The sequence below is a fragment of the Phragmites australis genome, chromosome 24 (assembly GCF_958298935.1).
Source record: "Phragmites australis chromosome 24, lpPhrAust1.1, whole genome shotgun sequence".
Taxonomy (NCBI): Eukaryota; Viridiplantae; Streptophyta; class Magnoliopsida; order Poales; family Poaceae; genus Phragmites; species Phragmites australis.
The window spans coordinates 11,959,499-11,979,806 of NC_084944.1; the positions used below are offsets into that span (position 1 = coordinate 11,959,499).

The 20,308-nt window shown below is 41.4% G+C and overlaps 1 protein-coding gene across 1 annotated transcript; it reads right to left on the reverse strand.

Moving 5' to 3' along the window:
* Positions 1 to 5,041: 5,041 nt before the first annotated feature.
* LOC133907848 (pollen-specific protein C13-like) lies at positions 5,042 to 8,820 on the reverse strand. Its single transcript, XM_062349943.1, has 2 exons — positions 8,536 to 8,820; positions 5,042 to 5,591 (listed from the first exon to the last, which is right to left on the reverse strand). Exons 1-2 carry the CDS (start codon positions 8,714 to 8,716, stop codon positions 5,266 to 5,268), a joined length of 507 nt encoding a protein of 168 aa, XP_062205927.1. The 5' UTR covers positions 8,717 to 8,820; the 3' UTR covers positions 5,042 to 5,265.
* Between the last annotated feature and the right edge of the window lie 11,488 nt (positions 8,821 to 20,308).

Sequence of the window (20,308 nt, forward strand, 5' to 3'; positions counted from 1 at the left end):
TTTTGAACCGGGAGAACCCTGCTTCTGGTCGTCTAACTGCAGTTAGTCTGCTGGTTTGACCGCCAGAAGCGTTGAAAATCCTAAACCCCTCTGTTGGCTTGCGGCATGACCGGTGCCTCTGCCTGTCTGACCATTGGTTGGCAGTCTAACCGCCAAGAGACTTGCGGTCTGACCATTAGAGCCCAAAACTCTCTGTATGGATTTCGGTCTAACCACTGTTTCCACAGTCCAATTAAGCCGCAGTCTGACCGAGCCTAGCTATGGTTTAACCGCCAACGCATGTGATGTTCCAAGGTTATCTTTTCGTTCCATCGATGTGGCTCGACAAAAATCTTTCCTAAGTATGGGGAGATTCCTTCCCATGTTCATCACCGTCACCTTCGCCCTAAGTTGTCGAATTTTCGGGTGAGATTCTTTTAGGTGGGGGGGGGGGGAGGTTTGTCACATCCCAAAAAATTAATCACATAATTAAGCATTATCAGTCATCATCGCATGTGTTATACGCATTTTTCTATCGAAGTGAGTTAAAAATATTCCAAAAGTACATGGATATAGTTTAGAGCTCATTAGAAAGACCCTAAGTGCATTAGAGTTAGTGAGGTATGCAAACAGGGGAGACTTAGAAAGATTTCAGCAAGAAACCGCACTCGCAGTCTGACTAGGCCTCGCCACGGTCTGAATGCCAGGTGTGCAGCCACGTGGGCTTACCACGTGGACTTACCACGGTCTGACTGGGAGCATTGGCGGTCTGACCTCCAGAGCACAAAGACTCGACTTAAGTGAATCGATCACTCTCTCTTGCCCTCTCTCACACTCACTCCCTCACTCTCTTCCCAACTCCACCTTAGAGAGAGAAGGAGAGCTCCACCTCGACGTCCACGACAACCGGAGATCGATGGTGGGAACCTCCCCAATCTTCTGGAGGACTTCCCCGAGTTCCTCCTCTCTTCTCCCTCATCGGAGGCATGCTCGTCCAACCTCAAGTCTGCACGCCACCCCAGAGCCCGATCTCCAAACCGGAGCTTCTCCGGAGTGGATTGATCTGCTAGGAAGCTGCCATACACTAAGGTGAGGCATCCCTTTATGTTTCCCCATTGTTTCCGAGCTCAATTCGACCCTCATATCGTTTAGACCCAAGTTCAACCTAGCCTAGATCGAATCCATCGGGTATTTTGAGTTTAGCTTGGTGAATGTTGTCCAAATCACTTTAGAAGCATTCTACTAGTCCCATAGAGCATTTTGGTACCCTTCGTCGTCGAAGATTTCGCCAGAGTCCTCGTCGGAGATCCTGCAAAGGAGCTATCAGCAAGGTCAGGCAGTCTAACCATCGATAGGGCTGGTCTGACCGCCAGTTAGGGCCGAAGAATCTGAGTTAAAAACCCTATACATGGGTCACAATACCATTAGGGCCGGTCTAACCGTTGGTCGGTGGTTTGACTGCCAGCACAACATCGATCTGACCACTAGAGGCCAAAACCTTCTACACGATGGCAGTCTGATCGCCAGTTCAATGTAAGTCTGACTGCCAGCCTCTGAAAGCTAGATGGACTTAGGTTAGCTTATCCGGGGTTTCAAACTTCGAAACCCTAATCACTTATCCATCTTTTGCAAATATTTTTGAAGCACGCTGCTCTAGTATTATTCAAGCATGCATCATGTGCACACTTTTCCATCATTTCTTATTATGCAATGCATTCTTATTCTGTTTAGAGAGCAATGTGCTGACCATTCAAGCAAGTGAAGGTGACGCCAACCTCCCAGAGTTTTGTGAGTGTTGTGCGGGAAGTATCAGGCAAACCCCAGAGCAGTAAGGCAAGCATCTAAGCATATTGCACCTTATTGTTCAATTTGAATGGAGTTTAAACATGATAAATTATGTCTTATGTATGTTTGCATGTATTAAATCAAGTGTTGGGCTTATTTAGGTAGACCTATGTTGGTTGCGTGATCTCTACCTTGAGTTATTGATTAACCATATCCTTGTAGCCTGGTTAACAATGTTGTTGTCTAAGTTACAAGACCGATTTAATATGCTTAGCAATGCATAGGTCATCGATAGAAGACGAGCAATGACTTGATTATTGCTCGTGAGCTTAGGGCTTAATTAGTGTTCACAAAATACAACGATGATGTTGAGTTGGTTGAGTAGTGAGGATGAGGCAAGATGTGGGCGGTGTTAGGGGTGTTTCTCCTACCTCGACGTGAAGTCCCCGGGGTAGGTCGGGAGAGGAACCTAGACGCTGTAGACTGCTTGCATTGTTTAAGAACCGATCATTGTTGCAGTTAGCTTTAGCACTTTTCGTGCTTACTACATATCGCATATGGGAACGATAAGCCGATTATCTTTGCAGCTGTGGCTTTTTAGCGTGTGAGTCGATGGTGTCGGCCATGAGAGGCCGGTTGGGGTATCCAGTTTGCTCCGAGAGTAGTTCTGGATGACCCTCGCACCTATCAGCGCATGATCAAACGGTTGAGGCTTATTGAGAAAGATTGACATGAGTACCCTCTTGTACGGACCTGTGTGGTCATGCAAGCCATATGGTCCTCAAGTCACGTAGGTAAAGTTGTACCCCCTGCAGGGTGTAAAAACATTTCAAAATACCCCGCTCTCGGTTATGAGCACACTTCTGTCCATTTGCAGCAGTCGTAGAGTCACGAATGGGTGTGGTGGTTTGTATGTAGTATGTTGGGAGTTGGTTCTATTTACAGTTATGTTCAAGTTGTTACACGTTTGGAGAGGTTGTCAGTTAAGTTTGGATGCTCACACATATGTGTCTAGGATGCGGTCGCATATGTTCTACTTAATCATGTGGCCTTTTCTTTCTAATAGCTCGATGCATAATCCTTGGAGTTGAGCTATTTATATGTACCCTATATGGATTAAGTCTTACAAGTACCTTCATACTCACACTATTTTTTGGGATTTTTCTGGTGAGGAAGAGACAGTGTTTGGCTACTTCACACCCGCCGATGTTGGTGACGGACTTGAGTAGGCAACTACTCTCGAGTGGTGAAGCTTTTGAGGTGGAGCCTAAGGACATGTGGCTCCACTCTTCTTTTGTTATCTATAGTTTTTTTTTTGTTTCATAGTTGATCTTATCTTTTATGTAAATTATTGTAAATAGTTAAATGCTTAAGAACTTGTAATTTAATGATAATTACTCGATCTTTCTTAAGCCTTGTTGTGATATTATATGTTGGAAATGCATGTGTTCCGATCGTAAGCATAAAACACATGCCGGGACTATCGGGATAGTATTTTGGTTAATCATTGAGGTTGTGATTAAGCAAATGATCCTCTTGATGATTAATTAGAATACTATTTAGACGGTTCCTCACAACATGTTAGATTTGTCAAGAGCCCAATACACCTCATCTTCCAGATCATTTAGCTGCACTATTTGCAATAAGGTCGGCAAGGAACACCATTGTAGATTGTTCTGTTCGGTGAAGGTTCTCTGAACTCGACATTCCATTCATCTTCCTCAAAACACTCCTTCACTAGGACATTAGGGTCAGCACACATCTTGAAAAGTTCAGGATATTGGATATGCAAAGGAGTATTACCTAGCCACACATATTTCTAAAACCTCACTTTTCCTCCATTATTTACTTTATAAGCCACCCCCATCGAAACAAGTGTTTAACTTTATGTAAGCCTTGCCAGAATTGTGAAGCACCCTTGCATTGAGAGGTAAAGAAATCCGCATATTTTGTATATTTGGCTTTCAAAAGCTAACACCAAGTCTCGTTAGAGCCAAAATAATTTTCCAAATCCATTTAACTAGAAGACAATCATTCATAATTTTAGTGTTGATCACACCAAGGTCACCATGGTCTTTAGGCCTACAAACTGCATCCTATTTAACTATGTGGTATCTGACATTATTATCTGCTCCTCTCCGGAAGAAATGAGATAAAATAGTATTCACTTGAAATTGTTTGTTTCAATGCAAAAGAGTCTATAAGCTCAACTTTGCCAACTCATTGACAGATGAATAATTAATATTTACCCATTCTATGAGGTCCTTACGAATAGGCACGTGAGGCAATCAAGTCAATGTCCTCTATGCCAGATTCATTGTGAGAACATCCAGCATGCTTTTTTCGGTTGTGGACGTGTGAAGGAAATATGGGATCACTTAGGGCTAACAAGTGTGATTGATAATGCTGTAACTATTGATAGGGCTGGGTTGGCAGTATTGGAGGATATTTTACTATGCCCGACCCTATCTGCTCCATTACTACCTCAAGTTGGCTTAAAAGAACTTATTAAGTCACACATGGCGAGCAGATCGCGCGACCCATAAGGTCATCTTTGACGATAGCAGCACTCACTACTAATTATGAGAAAGCGTCATAAAAGAATGGAGGAATTATGAGGTATGGTTGGACTAGACCAATGGAAGGGTAACATTGATGGAACAATGCATTGACGATGGGACAATGTTGCGGACAAATATGGCGTGTTCTTAGGGCAAGTAACAGTAAAATATTATACATCGATGTGGCTACAACAGTTGAAGGCTATGCCCTTCATGATGGACTCCTCGCGGGCTAGGTGGGGTGTATCAAGATAATTATCAATTCAGACTGTATGAAGGTAGAGACTATGTTGAATGGTGCGAATTAGGCAGGGCAAGCAGCAACGATTTATGATGAATGCTCATTTCTAGTTCACAGTTCGATCATGTAGTAGTTAAACATTGTCTAGAGAAAACAATTATGTTACTCATAGCTTAGCTTATTGAGTAAAAGGTTCCCATTTTTGTGTTTGGATTGAGCAACCTCTGTCGTTTATTTTATCGGATTTGGTGAACGATATAATGTTTATTTGATATCAATAAAGATGCTATGATGGCTTTCCTAAAAAAAGATTTACCCATTACGAAATGAGAAACGTTTTCAATAAGAGCCAAGACAAATTAGAGAGAGAAATATACAAGATAAGCAGGTCGCAGAGTTTTGGAGCTTGGCTTTCAGTCTCCTCTCAAACACAACCAAGTTGCTCAGGCAAAAAACCATTCCAGCACCTTAGCCATACCAGACAACAACCACACTATATTAGCCAGATATGAAACATCAACATGTAGATTCAGTAGCTGATAACCTTCGCAATTCAACTGCAGACCGACACATAATTGAGTGCTAAGCTATTAAGAAGCAACAATACGTTTGGTCTTAGTAATAGAGGTCTCCAAATATTTCAGACATGAGACACCACATAAATATATAACTCACCAAGTAGTGCCAAATTCTAAATCATTAGACCTGGTCTTCCTCGTACATCTTGAGGATTTGTGCGCATCTAGGCAGAGCAACATCCTTCTGGAACCCCAGAGTGTTCGCCAAACGAACATTGGACGCAACACCATTGTTGCTAGTGAGGAAGACGGGGGCCCTCTCCCGACCAGCCACAACCTTGGCACACCCCATGTCCGGGCTGCTGACAAGGACAGACTCGCAGAGCTCATGCTCATGCTCATCATCAACAAGGATGTTGTAGGTGCCAGTGCGGTCAGTGTGTCCCTCGAAGCTGCAGGTCTTTGCCCCGGTGGCTTTTGATTTGCAGTCAACTCTCACCTTTGCCCCTGTTACAAAGAATGTCATACTACTAGCAGTTGGCAAAGAAAGAAAAACATGACTGGTAAATAGTTGCTATCATTTTGTTCACTAAGTTTTGATGAAATATACAACTAAGTGATAATAGTTATCTTTTTCAAACTTTTAGCCCTATCTTCATATTATCATATATTGTACGTTTGTAACCAGTGAATGGAAAAAACTGCAAGTTTTGTGAACCAAGCAATACAATTATGTATCAGAATATAAGTTTGCCTTTTTGCGTCAAGATATACACGCAACCCTCATCGATGTGTTCCATAAATGCCGCAATTCTAGTCATCAACGCATGTCAAATAGCCAGGCTAATTCTGCAGTAACGGAATCTAGACATAACATGCATAGCATGCAAGCTATTGCCCTGTTTTGGTAGCAATATTTCGGTAACAAGGACTTGTGGCCTATTCTGGCCCAGCTTTCCAAAAGGAAAACAATTTGGGGACCGATTAAATATTCTCTTCTGAATTATACCATGGTATGAACAAGCTCCAACTATTCCAAATGGACATCATTTTATTTATGTTTCAACCAACATAGGTTTATTTATTTATGTTTTAGTATGAAGAACTCCCAAAATCAATCAAAGTCATGCTGGAAATCTGGTGCTGGACCAGATAAATCGCAGTCCTTCAGTAATCTGCTCAGAGCTGAGTTTCAGAGCTCTGCTCACAAATGCTTCATCCACAACGAAAGAGTAGTCAACTAAGAATTAACTTACAAACTAGAGTCCAAGTCATCTTGCCATTATCAACCAGAGACTACTGAACTAACATAATTTATCAAACATCACAAACAAAGACTTGGAGCACTGTTAGAAAACCAACAAACATTCAACTCATCATATATCCTAAGATCCTAAATTCCTAATAACCTGTAAAATGGTTATCAATCATAGCTGCCAGTGAAGGAGGGAGAATAACAGCCTCCAGCTGCAGTAGTACACAAGTCATGACTATAGTGGGAAAGGCCTCTAGTGCATAAGTGCATAAGGACGGGTGATGGTTTATAAGTAATTGAATGGAATCATAAGAGCTATGCATCCTCAAACACAATGAACCATTTTACTTTTCACTTTACATTTGTGAACATGCTACTTTATGCAAAAATGTTTCAATGTTTTGTATTTAGGGCTGCTTTACATCCTGTGGTTTTGAAGAACAAAAAAATGGGCATACCCAGTGCTGAAAAAAGCTCCCACACATTGTGGGGTCTGGAGAAGGGAATTTCTAGGCAGCTTTACCCTTACTTTTTTTTTTGCAAGGAGGCTGATTCAAACCCAGGACCTCCAGGACACAAATGGAGAGGCTATCACTGCACCAGGCCTGCCGTTCTTGGTTCTGAAGAACACTATTTCCATTTTCTAACATTCACTCTTGTAGTATGCAGGCAATATGAATAAAATTGCAGTTACATTTTATACTAAGCTTTAACAGCACGAATCCAATTAAAGGCAAAGCTCAACTGTCCCTATCAAAAGAATCAAGTTTTGCCCATCTTCCTTGTTGAAAGGAAAAAAGTTAGCAATTATCTCCTGCTAGAACTGCACCCAATTTTTCGCACGAAAAAATAGAACTGCAGCCAGTTATACTGGTTAAGCTACATAGCCTGCCATTGTCAGGGACAAACTAACAGATTTAGTCAAATTCACCAAATCTTCTCTAGTAGGATCAATCAATTCTTTGAGACGATAAGTCTGAGATACCAAACTTCATTTCCATATTGTCCAATTTGACATCAATACCACTTTTACAGTTAATATTTTTCTTAATGAAGATTGGGTGTTTCTATTTATGTTCAGTAATGACTGCTTTTGCAGATAAGCAAATAATTTCTTTGCAGATCAGATGCATGTTTGGTTCTTCTGTAATACGAATAAGACTAGTTCATTTCAGGGTTCAGACATGTAATGATGACTCAGGTCAAGTTTAATTTGTAAATTGATTCAGATATCGGAAACAATATGCGTACAAAAACAATAACTACAAAGATGGCACTACCGTATTATCCGACCAACTGATGCATGCTAACTGCTTAATCACGTCTAATGAAACCCTCACAACCAACTGATGAACGAACCAGATCTGATACTTGTCTTACATTCATAAAAAAACCCGTACATATACCAAAGCTCTTCAGATATTTCGACCACCTGCTAATGTTGCAATTCATTAACTGACAGCATCATCAGACATGAGCAATATGACCTGATCCAACTACCAATTACTTCAAGTTCAAACAGTACACCATTCCAAGTTTTGCACCATTTTCCGGCAAAAAAAAAAGGTTTCCACCATTCCATGTTCCAACCATGCAATCCATGAACCATCGACCATGATCAGAGCTCCTACAATCTTTAGATCTTCAACTACAATGGATCTTGGGGGTCCGTTCACCACCTTAACATTACAAGCCTATATGCACTCCGTCATATTTCGCAAAGATCGCGCCATAACCATCGATATCTGTTTTACAATAAGAGGAAGCACACATCTATTGGATCCGCTAGAATAACTAGACACATCAAAATCACAACGGGATCTCGGTTTCATTTAAAAGAGCACACACAAGGGGATCTAACTAGAACTAATCCGATAACACGTGCGTAATCATGGAGACGACAGACGAGAACGCACGCTAACAGTGGCAACTTCAAAGACTTTTTCTCTCTTATTTTGTGAGTAGAAACCGACTTTCTAATTTAAGGAAGCAGATGGTCTAACACCATTCTCAGAACGCTGAAGCGCATCCGAACACCATTTCCCTCAACCAACCTCTACCAACTCGTCGAAGCATTGTGCATCTAAATCAGATCAACGGAGGGGGAAAGAAAAAAACTTCTTTTTTTACCTTCTCTTCATTCAGTCAAACAAAAAAAAAGGAAACTTTGATAATGGAGAGTGTGAGGCGTGGTACCGGCAATGTAGGTGGACGCGGGGGTCTCGAAGCCCGCGCGGCAGGTGTCGCACCAGACGCGGCCGCGCACCACGAAGCCGGCGCGGAGCGGGCGGAGGTCGCGGGACGCGGAGGCGGTCGTCACCGCGAGCGCGCACAGCGCCGCCGCGAGGAGGAGGAGGAGCGCGCGGAGGGAGGCCATCGCCTTGCAGCCGACACGAGACGAGCAGCAGCTGGGGAACTGGAGCGGCCGCGAGTGGAGTGGAGTGATGGGGAGGCGATGCGGGGGAAGGAATAATGGTCTCGTGGAGTCGTGGTGGGGCGGCGTGGGATAATGTCGGCATGTGAGGGGGTTAGGGGTGGTGGCCGCACCGCCCGGTGAGGGAGACCGCGGCGAATCCAGCGAACCCGTTGCTTTTGCAGTTTGTTCTTCTTTTCTCTTTTTTTTCTTTTTCTTTTTTAAAAAGTAAGTGTAGGCCGTTGCTAGATGTTTGTGGTTTTCTTTTGCGGGAGATATTTGTGTATTTTAATGCTCTTTAAAGCTGAAGAGATGGTTGCATTTCAATAAAAATCAACCTTTTCACTTTTTAATACTTTTCCAAATACTTTAAGTACAACATTTGTACTATCCACTTCAAATTCATATATAAAGGAGCCGTTCGGAACCCGATGAAATCCATCACACCTGAACCGCGTGACTAGTGAATTACACGATACGAAATATTGTATTGAGTAATTATACTTCTTATAAATTTTTTAACCGCTTCTACGGTTATTTTTCTTACGGGTTCAACGTTGATCCACTTAGTGAATATGTTAATAGCTATAAATAGAAATTTATAAGCGCTCTTAAGCTCTAGGGAATGATCCCAGATATCTAGGCCTCAGACAGATAAAGACTAAGAAAGATAAATTATTTGTAGCGCTTGGTCTGATCGAGTGGCCTGTCTTCCAAAAAATTGGTAACTCTCGTACTTTTTATCAGTTCGGAAGCATTTTAGAGGGCAACCGGCTAATATAATCATTGTCAAAAAGCTTTTTCGACTAAGGTGCGGTATGGCGCATGATTATCATATATGCCTCCATGGATATTGAGCAATATTTTTATTACCCTCTTTTTGAGTTCTACACTTCATCAAGATTCTGTTACTCCCCTTTTGGTAGAGCTTGTCATCTACCAAAGTGTATAGCTTGGACTTACGTGCAATTTCGTCTATAGGCGCATCATCGTCGGGGATCTCTCAACCTTCGAGATAGGTTCAGAATGGAGTCATCCAAGTCGGCTTGTGTTCGAGTAGTGCAGCATCCATGTCTGCGGGTTCTGCCTCGATGACCTAACTAGACTGCTGGTCAAGTTGGGCAGCATCCGTTCGCCGCGTTATTCGGACAGATGATTTGAGAAGTTTCTCAACAAAAACTCCCACGGGCACCGGTGCTAGGGAAAAAAACAAGTCTAGCAAGTTCATCCACACCAGAGTTGTCACTCTTTTTAATGTGTGTTACTTCTAACCCTTCAAACTTTTGTTTGAGCTTACACACCTAATTCAGATAAGCTGTCATGTTGTCATCTAGGCACTGGTACTCCTTTTACACTTGGTTTACGACTAGATGTGAGTCCCCTTTCACGAATAGTCGGCTGATTCCAAGTGACGTAGTTATGCGGAGCTCGTTTATCAGTCCCTCGTATTATGCAATATTATTGGAAAGCTTTAATCTAATTGAACAACGTACATGAGTTCGTTGTCCGTTGGAGATTTGAGCACAATGCCAGGTCTCGAGCCCTGAAGTGTGAGCGATCCATTGAAGAAGAGCATCCAGTGATCTTTGACCACACTTGGACTTGTTTCTTCAATGCTTGTCCATTAAGTGATTGTAGCGGAAATGGTCCTATTAGGTCATGATTGTGATTTTGGTGATTAATGATAATATAGTCATTGGAATTAACATGTTTATCAAGAATATATGTTAGTAGGTCTAATAGACACAATACATCAAAAAGCCACCATAGTCAAGACAAATTTGGTTCAATTGGAGAAATCCGAGGAAAAATGTATTCACGGGATGGTCTGTTGTTGGAAGAATTGTATGTATTGGAGCTTTGTGTCCATAGGCAGCTTTACCTCACCAGATGGTCTAGTGTCAAATGGGTAGAAGCAGCGGAGCATTGTTGACAAATAGGAGAATGCAGATGGCTTCACCAGAGGATCACGTCGGACTAATTCTTGCAGAGAAGAATCCAAGCATAGAAGAACGAAGATCAACTCACCGAAAGGACCGTTGCCTGTGTTATACATATCGGAGTATTTCCTGCAGAAGCATTTCCAAGAGTTGAAGATTGAAAAATACCTCACCGGATGGTCTGGTGATAGATGTTGTGTACACTAGAGGCTTACACCGGAGCAATTTACATAAAGAGGTTACAGAGGCTCGGATGGCTCAAATGTACTCACTGTATAGTCTGGTGATAGAGATGAAGTATACACCGGAGTGTTTGGTGTTCATAGAGACTTTGAGTGGGGGTTCTAAAGGCTAGTTTCTAAAGATGTACTCATCGGATGATCTAGTGTTAGTACTACTATTCTCATCGGATCATCCAGTATTAACAGTTTTTCTGAGCCGTTGAGAAAATAACTAGTTAGCGGGTTTGAGAGTATAAATACCCCTCTACTTAGATATTTGAAGGTGTCGCATGCTGCTGGAGTTTAGAGAAACACATAGACATTTGAGAAGATATCCAAGCCACCAAAGTACTTAAAGTGATTATCCAAATCAATTAAGTACAAGATTAGTAAGTGATTAGTGCTTATAGAGCTAGAGTGAGTTGTAGCTAGATTCTGCAGCTTGAAGAATGGATCAACGAGTGATCCTAGCTTGTACCAAGTGGTACATCGACGTCTTGGAGTCTTGGTGTCTCACTGGCAACTTGAGCCGAAGTTGCTCAAGCTTGTTGACTCTCGGACTTGGTGTGGAGTGGCAGCAAGACATGTGTACGGGGACACAGAAACCCTTACCTTGGTGACTCAAGTTTCGAAGTGATCACGACGGTACGTGACCGGAAGAAAGGCTTGTGGTGAGACCTTGCCTTGGTGACTTGGTGGCTCATCTAGCTTGAGGCTTTGGTGGCTCAAGAGCCGTAATCGGGTGTCGTCCGAGAGCATATCCTTGGTTGAACTCCAACGTGAACTAGGGTTGGCATTTAACCATCTATACCATGGGATAAAAATCCCTTGTACCGAGTTTGCTTTCTCTACTGTCTTTATGCTTCCATATTTATATTCTTGCAATCTACCTTTGTGCATTTACTTTCCTAGAGTAGTTTGCTAGGATTGGCTATAGGTTGCAAACCTTTTGAGCGGTAGAATAGACACATTAGATAAACCTATATCACATTTAGATAGAAATTGATACAGGTTTATCTTATGAAGTTTTTGGAGCAAATTATAATAGTTTTTAAATGTCCTAATTCACTCCCCTCTTAAGACGTTACCGATCCTTACAAGTGATATTAGAGCTAGGGCTCACATTTGCTCTACAATTTGTGTTAGAGCCTCACACCTTTTGTAAGGTTTCGCCAATTCAAGTGGCATTTGAGCCTTAGTCTCATTGTGATCGGTTTAGGCTTCACCGTCTAGAGAGTTGTGACGTCCGGGGTAGAGATGGATTCCTATAGTGTTCCACTCTTCGATGACACAAATTACCCCCGATGGAAAATTTTAATTCCTTGTTATTTGCAAGCCTAAGGTTTAGATGTTTGGAGAGTCACCGAGGAAGGGATAAGACAACACATCACCACAAGGAGAGCCAATTAGATGTATTGGCGAAGAGTGTCTTTTTATCATCTTTAAATATTGATGCATTTAATCATGTTTATTCTCTCACCAATATATATGATATTTAGACTAGTCTCATGATGAAGACACAAAGGATGTGAACAATGAGAAATATCATGTGTTAGTTACTAAGCTTAATGACATCAAACAACTACCCTATAAAGTTGCTAATGACATATACTCATGTTTGAATATTATTGTTAATGAGATCAATGGGCTAGGTTTGACGCAAATTGATAATGATCAAGTCCATAGTACAAGTTGATAGTCTCCATCATCTACGATAACAATGATATCAATAAGATGACTTCAAGTCAAGTGCTTGGCAACATCACCACTCATGAGATGATCATAAACATGGGGATGGAAGCTTATACCTCATCCGATACCAAGAATCTTACTCTCACAAGTAAACAAGCTTAATGTTAACACATGAAGGCAAGGATGAGGAGACAAGAGCGAGAGTCAAGCTCAAACGAAGATGATGATGATCAAGATGAAGAGAGCAATGAAGAGGATGATCAAAGCACATCAAATGATGAAGAAATTGATCCTAAGATCGTCAAGCTCTTTTCAAAATTAGAGAAGAATATGAAGAGGATTAATGCCAAGATTGATTATCCAACCTTCATTGAAGACTTGGTCAACACAATTGATCATATCAAGAAGGAGAAGAAAACAAAAAACAAGAGGGAGACAAGGGGAATAGCCAAAGCATTCTCAAGCATAGGAAAATAGATGAGCGATGATGAAGAATCGAGTTCAAGTGATGAAAGCCTCACCATCCTCCCCTCTAAGAGAAGCTCTTTCTCAAGGTCATCACCATGCAAGTCATCATCGCGCAAGTCATCTTAGAAATACCTTATGGCCAAAGATATGAATAGCGATGTAAGTGATGATGAATCCGATGAGGGTTCTCTCTCTCTCAAGAAGAACTCCTTCACTTGATCTATGAGCACCAAATGACCTTAAAAAACAATCAAAAGAGCTTAAGAAATTCAATGCACTTAATGATATTCATACTACATTTGTTTCTAATTATGAATAATTATTGAGAAAATTTAATTTGCTAAATAAGGAGCAAGAATAGCTTAAGGCTAAATTTGAGTGAATTGAAAATCAAACTAAGGTTCCTTTGAATCAATCTACCTCACTCTTTAATTTCAAGTCTAAGGTAGATGCTTTCACTTCTTGTGAAGATTTAATTGATTTATCTAGCTCACCCCTTTACAATAAGACATGCATTGAGAATGTTGTTATAGAATTATCTAATAAACTCATTGCATAAGAGAATAATTAGCTCAAGTAAGAAGTGAAGAAGCTCAAGAAGGACTTGACAACATTAAAGGGAAAGAACCATACTACCATGGCAAAGAAGCCTGTGGAGGGGTCCACCGTGATATGGTTCAAGTGTCATCAAGAAGACCATAAATTCTTCCAATGCAAGCAAGTCAAGAAGGAGACTAAAGAAAAGAAGAAGATGATGAACCTTTCCAACAAGACCTCCAACCTCCACACCAAGCCCAACTTCAAGAATAAGATCAAAAGTAACCACTACAAGCTCAAGAAGAAGGAAAATAACAAGGTGATTGCACATATGATTAGAAAAAAGAACCGAGGGTGGAATCAACCCATTTGGGTGCCCAAGGAAGTCATCACTAACATGAATGGGCTCCAATCGGTTTGGGTTCCAAAGAAGACTTGAAGCCAGAGGCGGCTATGGGGATTTGGATACTTGGATCACAAAATAAAGTGAAGGTTCAAGCAAAGAAGCCAAGTGTATAAGATTGGACGTATTAACAAAGATTATGATCATCATATACACAAATGTCTATCCAAAGGTAAAAGAGGTAATGGAGCTAGATGCAAAATATTTTTACTATTATAGCTTATTTGCCTTGTCTATAATTGTATGTGCATATTTCAATTTGTTGCAATATCTAGTGTAGGTTTTCATATGGTAGGTTGCTTGTGTTTTTCTCTTTATTATGAGTAACCTATTTGGTTTATTAGTTGTAAGTTTCTTTCATGACACTAGTTTTACAATTGGTATTTTTTATGTATCATGATCCAATCTATAGGATAAATTCTCATTGTTATCAAAATTAAGTGCATATCTCTCACAAGTATTCAACATTTGTATGTACATATTTAGGGAGAGCATATCCTATAGGTTGTGATTTTGAGGCAAACATGTGTTGCTAGATGTATCTTTTGTAGCCTCGTGGTGCAATCAACACGTCCCCGGAGGTAGGCAATACTTAAAGGCTTAAATTGGTATCATTGTCAATTTATTTATGCATTTAAGCTACATAAATGCATGATATGACTTAAAATTCCTACCTCTACTTATTGTCTAGATGTGCATATATTACTACATTCCTACAAGTGGTATTCACAAGTGGGTCTCATTATATGTATGCATACATATAAGAGGAGTTTAGATTATATCATGTGAGTTTCATGAATTATGATCCTTATTTGTCTTTTTCAATTGATATCAATGCCTCCTACCTTTTCAATTAGTTTTTTTTTCAATTGATATCATTTTATTGGATCATAATTTATGAAACTCTCTCTCATGTGCTCTAACGCTCTTTCTCGAGTTCAACATGTGTTTGTAGCCCTTTTTGAGATTATTGACAAAGGGAGAGAAGTTTGACGACCAAAGCAAAAGACATGCTTAGTGGAGAACAAGCAAGATGTCAAGATTAACAAAGGAGGACTCACCTACATTTGGTATCAAAAGCATGCAATAGAGAAGCTCTTGCATGAGTCGATCAAGGGAGATAGTTGCAATGGAGAAAGGAGGAGCCACAACAAAAGGGGGACTAAGTGAAAACAACATGTATCTAAACAATGTGGTAAGGCTTTGTGCTCTTTACAATTGATTTATTATTCACCACTTGTTTTGATTGTGTTGTCATCAATCATCAAAAATGGGAAGATTATAGTGAAAATAGCCCTATTAGGTCATGATTATGATTTTGATGATTAATGACAACATAGTCATTGTGACTAACATCTTTATCAAGAATATATGTTAGTAGGTCTCATAGATATAATACATCAAGAAGCCACCGTAGTCGGGACAAAGTTTGGTTGAATTGGAGAAGTCCCAGGAAAAACATATTTACTGAATAGTCTGATGCTGGAAGAATTGTATGCACTAGAGTTTTATGTCCAGAGGCAGCTTTACCTTACCAGATGATCCGGTGTCAAAAGGGCAGAAGCAGCAGAACATTGTTGAAAAAGGGGAAAATGCAGATGGCTTCACCGAATTATTTGGTGATCACTGGAGGACCACGCCAAATTAATTCTTGCAGTGAAGAATCCAAGTACAAAAGAACAAAGATCAACTCACCGGAAGGACCGATGTCTGTGTTGTACACACCGGTTGCTTCACATCGGAGTATTTCCTGCAGAAGCATTTCCAAGAGTTTAAGATCGAAGAATACCTCACCGGATGGTCCGATGATAGGTGTTGTGTATACCGGAGGTTTACACCGGAGTAATTTAAAGAGAGGCTACAGAGGCTCGGATGGCTCAAATGTACTCACCGTATAGTTTAGTGATGGAGATGAAGTATACACCAAAATGTCCGGTATTCAAAGAGGCTTTGAGTGGGGGTTCCAACGGCTAGTGTTTGTAGATGTACTCATCGGATGATCCGGTATTAGTACTACTATTCTCACCGGATCATCCAGTATTAACATCTTTTTTGAGCCATTGGGAAAATGACTAGTTGGCATGTTTGAGGCTATAAATACCACTCCACTAAGATATTTGAAGGTGTGGCATGCTGCTAGAGTTTAGAGAAACACAAAGACACTTGGGAAAGACATCCAAGCCACCAAAGTGCTTAAAGTGATCATCCAAGGCAATTAAGCACAATATTAGTGAGTGATTAGTGCTTATGGACCTACATTGAGTTGTAGCTAGGTGTTGTAGCTTGAAGAAGGGATCAAAGAGTGATTCTAGCTTGTACCAGGTGGTACACCGACACCTTAAAGTCTTGGTGACTCGCTGGCAACTTAAGCCAGAGTTGTTCAAGATTGTTGACCCTTTGACTTGGTATGGAGCAGCGGCAAAACACGTGTACGGGGACACGAATCTCTTGCCTTAGTGACTCAAGCTTTGAAGTGATCACGACAGTAAGTGACTGGAAGAGAGGTTTGTAGTGAGGCCTTACTTTGGTGGCTTGTGGCTCATCTGGCTTGAGGCCTTAGTGGCTCAAGAGCCGTGACCGGGTGTCGCCTGGGAGCATATCTTTGGTGGAGCTCTAACATGGATTACAGGTTGCATTTATGCCATCAATACCACGAGATAAAAATCCCTTATGTCGAGTTTGCTTTCTCTGTCGTATTTACATTCTAGCAATCTACCTTTTTGCATTTACTTTCCTAGAGTAGTTTGCTAGGATTGGCTATAGGTTGCAAACCTTTTAAGCGGTAGAATAGACACACTAGATAAACCTAGAGCACATTTAGATAGATATTGATATAGGTTTATCTTGTGAAGTTTTTGGAGCAAATTAGAATAGTTCTTAAGTGTCCCAATTCACTCCCTCTTTAGCAATTCGAAGAAAGACATCTCTCGCTCGCCCATCCTGAAGATGAATCGACTAAGGGCTGCCATGCATCCTATTAATTTTTGAACTTCTTTCAGTGTTCGAGGTGACCACATTTGATCGAGGGCCTCGATTTTGCGTTGATTAGCCTCAATGCCTCGACTTGGCACCAAGAAGCTGAGATGCTTACCGAACGGAACGCCGAACGTGCACTTCTCAAGGTCAAGCATCATACAATACTTCTTGAGGTTGTCAAATATTTCCTTGAGGTCGTTAATCAATATGTCTTCGGTTCTAGACTTGACTACAATACCATCGACATAAGCTTCAACATTATGCCGATCTGAGGCTATCAACAATTTTGAATACACCGTTGATAAGTAGCACCAGCATTCTTTAAACTGAAAAACATCTTTACATAATAGAATATACTGAATGGGGTAACAAAAACAGTTTTCTCTTCATCCTCTACCCCCATACTAATTTGGTGATATCCCGAATAGAAATCTAGAAAATACAGCAAGTCACAACCTATCGTAGAGTCGATGATCTGGTCGATGTGAGGAAGAGGAAAATGATCCTTGGGACAGGCTTTGTTAAGGTCAGTAAAGTCGACACAAAATCTCCACCTGCCATTGGCCTTCTTGACGAGGATGGGATTCGCAAGCCATGTAGGATGATAAACTACTCGAATAAAGCCCACTTTTAGGAGTTTGTAGACCTCCTCCTGGATAGCTTGCTTCCTATCATCTATAAATCTTTGCTGTTTCTACACCATGGGTTTGGCGTCAGGTTTCATAGCTAGTCGATGCTCAATCACCTCCCTAGGGACTCTAGGCATATCGAACGGTTGCCATGCAAACACATCTTGGTTCGCCCAGAGAAAAATGATGAGGTCAAGTTCCTATTTGGATTAAGGTCAACCCCTATCTTGATCATCTTGGCTAGTTCAGATGGGTTGAGGGGTATTGCCTTGACACCACGATCAATCTTCTTGTCCTTGTAACCATCATTGGACTCTCCCATGGTGACCTTGTTGAACTTAGAAGTGTTAGCTAGACTTACGAGCTTGGAGTCTTTGACCTCAACGACAACTTGATGCTTCTAGCTCTTGGACTTCACTCCTTTAGAAGTGATTGTCGCTTGATAGAAGTGTTCGACCATATCCAAGCTCTGCTTGTCACATTTGGCTGCTACATGTTGATCCCCTTTCACTGTTTTGACCCCTTTAGGACTGGGGATTTTGAGCATCTGGTATGCATAATGCACCAACATTATACACCATCTCAAAGTCAGCAATGTCGAAAGTCAACTTCTCCATGCGGAAGTTGTCAGGTGCACCGAATGTGAATGGCAACTTAATCCAACCAAGGGGCACGATCGATGAGTTGGGAGTTATGCCATGGAAGGGTTCAACTCCTTTCTTGAGCTCCAACCTTTTGATCCCCATCTTATCTAAGGTCTTGTTAAAGATGAGATTGAGGGAACTACCCTTGTTGACCAAGGTTCGAGAAACTTTGATGTTGAGGATAGTTGGTTGGACCATAATCGGATACCGACTAGGGTGTGGAACCGCGATAGGGTGGTCGACTTGATTGAATGTGATTGGAACCATGGTGTTTAGATTTTCTGTGATTAGGTCTGGGGGTGCGCCAACGACTCCTCCAACCATGAACATGAATCGATCTGTTCGGCTGGTTTGGCTACGACAGAGACATTGTTGCCACTCTTGTGACTTTCACCGTCGATGTCGGTGTCCATGAATTGCAGAACTATCACGTCCTAAAACCGTAATCACGTAATTAAGTGTAATCATGCTTCATAAACATTATGTTTGATTTTGAGTGATTTTGTTTCGGAGCATTATAGCACTTGGTTTTAAGTCAATTGTGATAAGGCAAGGGCTGGTCCTGACCTTTCGGTGAGAGGGGATAACTCGATTTGGGGTGGATTCGACATTGTGCTGCCCGACTACAACGACCAACAGGGACGCTGCGCCTTAGCGACAGTTACACCGACTCCGATTTGTTGCTGTTCTTGCCGTGCCAAGAACAACCTTGAACTTGCTAGCAAATCGAAGAACAAGCAAGAACAAGTTGACAAGCAAATAGTGCATAGACCTTGCCAAGGATGAAACCGATACACAAGAAGTTGGGGTTCTGAGTCGAGTAAAACAAGTGGTCTAACCGACACACGCGTTTATAAGGAAGAAGCTAAAGCTATCTTGCATCTAAACAAAACCCAACCTTGTTCCTGGTGGCTGCTGGTGCTATTTATACATACGAGGCAGCCAGGAGGCGTGGGGGGGGGGACAAACCCTAACTTAGAATGGGCCCCTAGTGGGCTCTACGGGATACAAGGACCAAGGCCCATGGTTGGAGGTCCGAATATTCTTTCGCTGATTCTGAGCAGCTCTGATGGAATCTGATGCTGGTGTTGGATCCATATGAAAGTAGATGATGAGATCTTTCCAACAAGTGCTCATGGGCCCCAATCACCTTCCAGAGTAGAGAATTATTGACAAATCAAAATGGTGATGCCTGGAGGTCCGAACATGCAGTCTGGACGTTTGGTCCGATCATCTTCTTGTTTACACCAGCATCCACCTAATGGTTATCTTGGTTACTCTTGTGTCTAGCTAGTTCATCTCCCAAGTTTCTAAGCATAAGAAAATCATCACAAGGCTTTAGTAGTACCCCATTAGGAGAGGAACTTGTTTGGACAGCAAGGAACGATTTTACCTGATAATTGATTCGGCGTGCTCGAGCTCGAGTCATTGGTCTATGTTGTGCAATAGGCATGGTTGCATCAATGGAAGGGATGTCCTCATCATCCTCCCCTTCTTGCATTGGAGTCCTCCTCGACTCAAGTTCATCCTCTTCTCCCATGTATGGCTTTAAATCTGCAACGTTGAAGGTGGGGCTAACCCCAAAATCTGTAGGCAGCTCAAACTTGTATGCATTTTTCTTAATCCTTTCTAGCACTTTGAATGGTCCATCAGCTCTAGGAAGCAACTTAGACTTTCTCAAATTAGGGAACCTATCCTTTCTCAAATGCAACCAAACCAAATCACCCGGTTCAAAAGTGACATGTTTCTTTCCTTTGCTACTAGCAAGTTTATACTTAGCATTCATGCACTCTATGTTCTTTCTAGTGATCTCATGCAGTTTTATCATTAATTCAGCATGTCGTTTAGCATCAAAATTCACCCTCTCCGAGGTTGGAAGAGGCAAAAGATCAATAGGAGCACGAGGCACAAACCCATAAACAATCTCAAAAGGGCATTTCTTAGTAGTAGAATGCTGTGAATGATTATAAGCAAACTCAACATGAGGCAAGCACTCTTCCCACATTTTTATATTCGTTTTCAAAATAGCCCTAAGCATGGTAGACA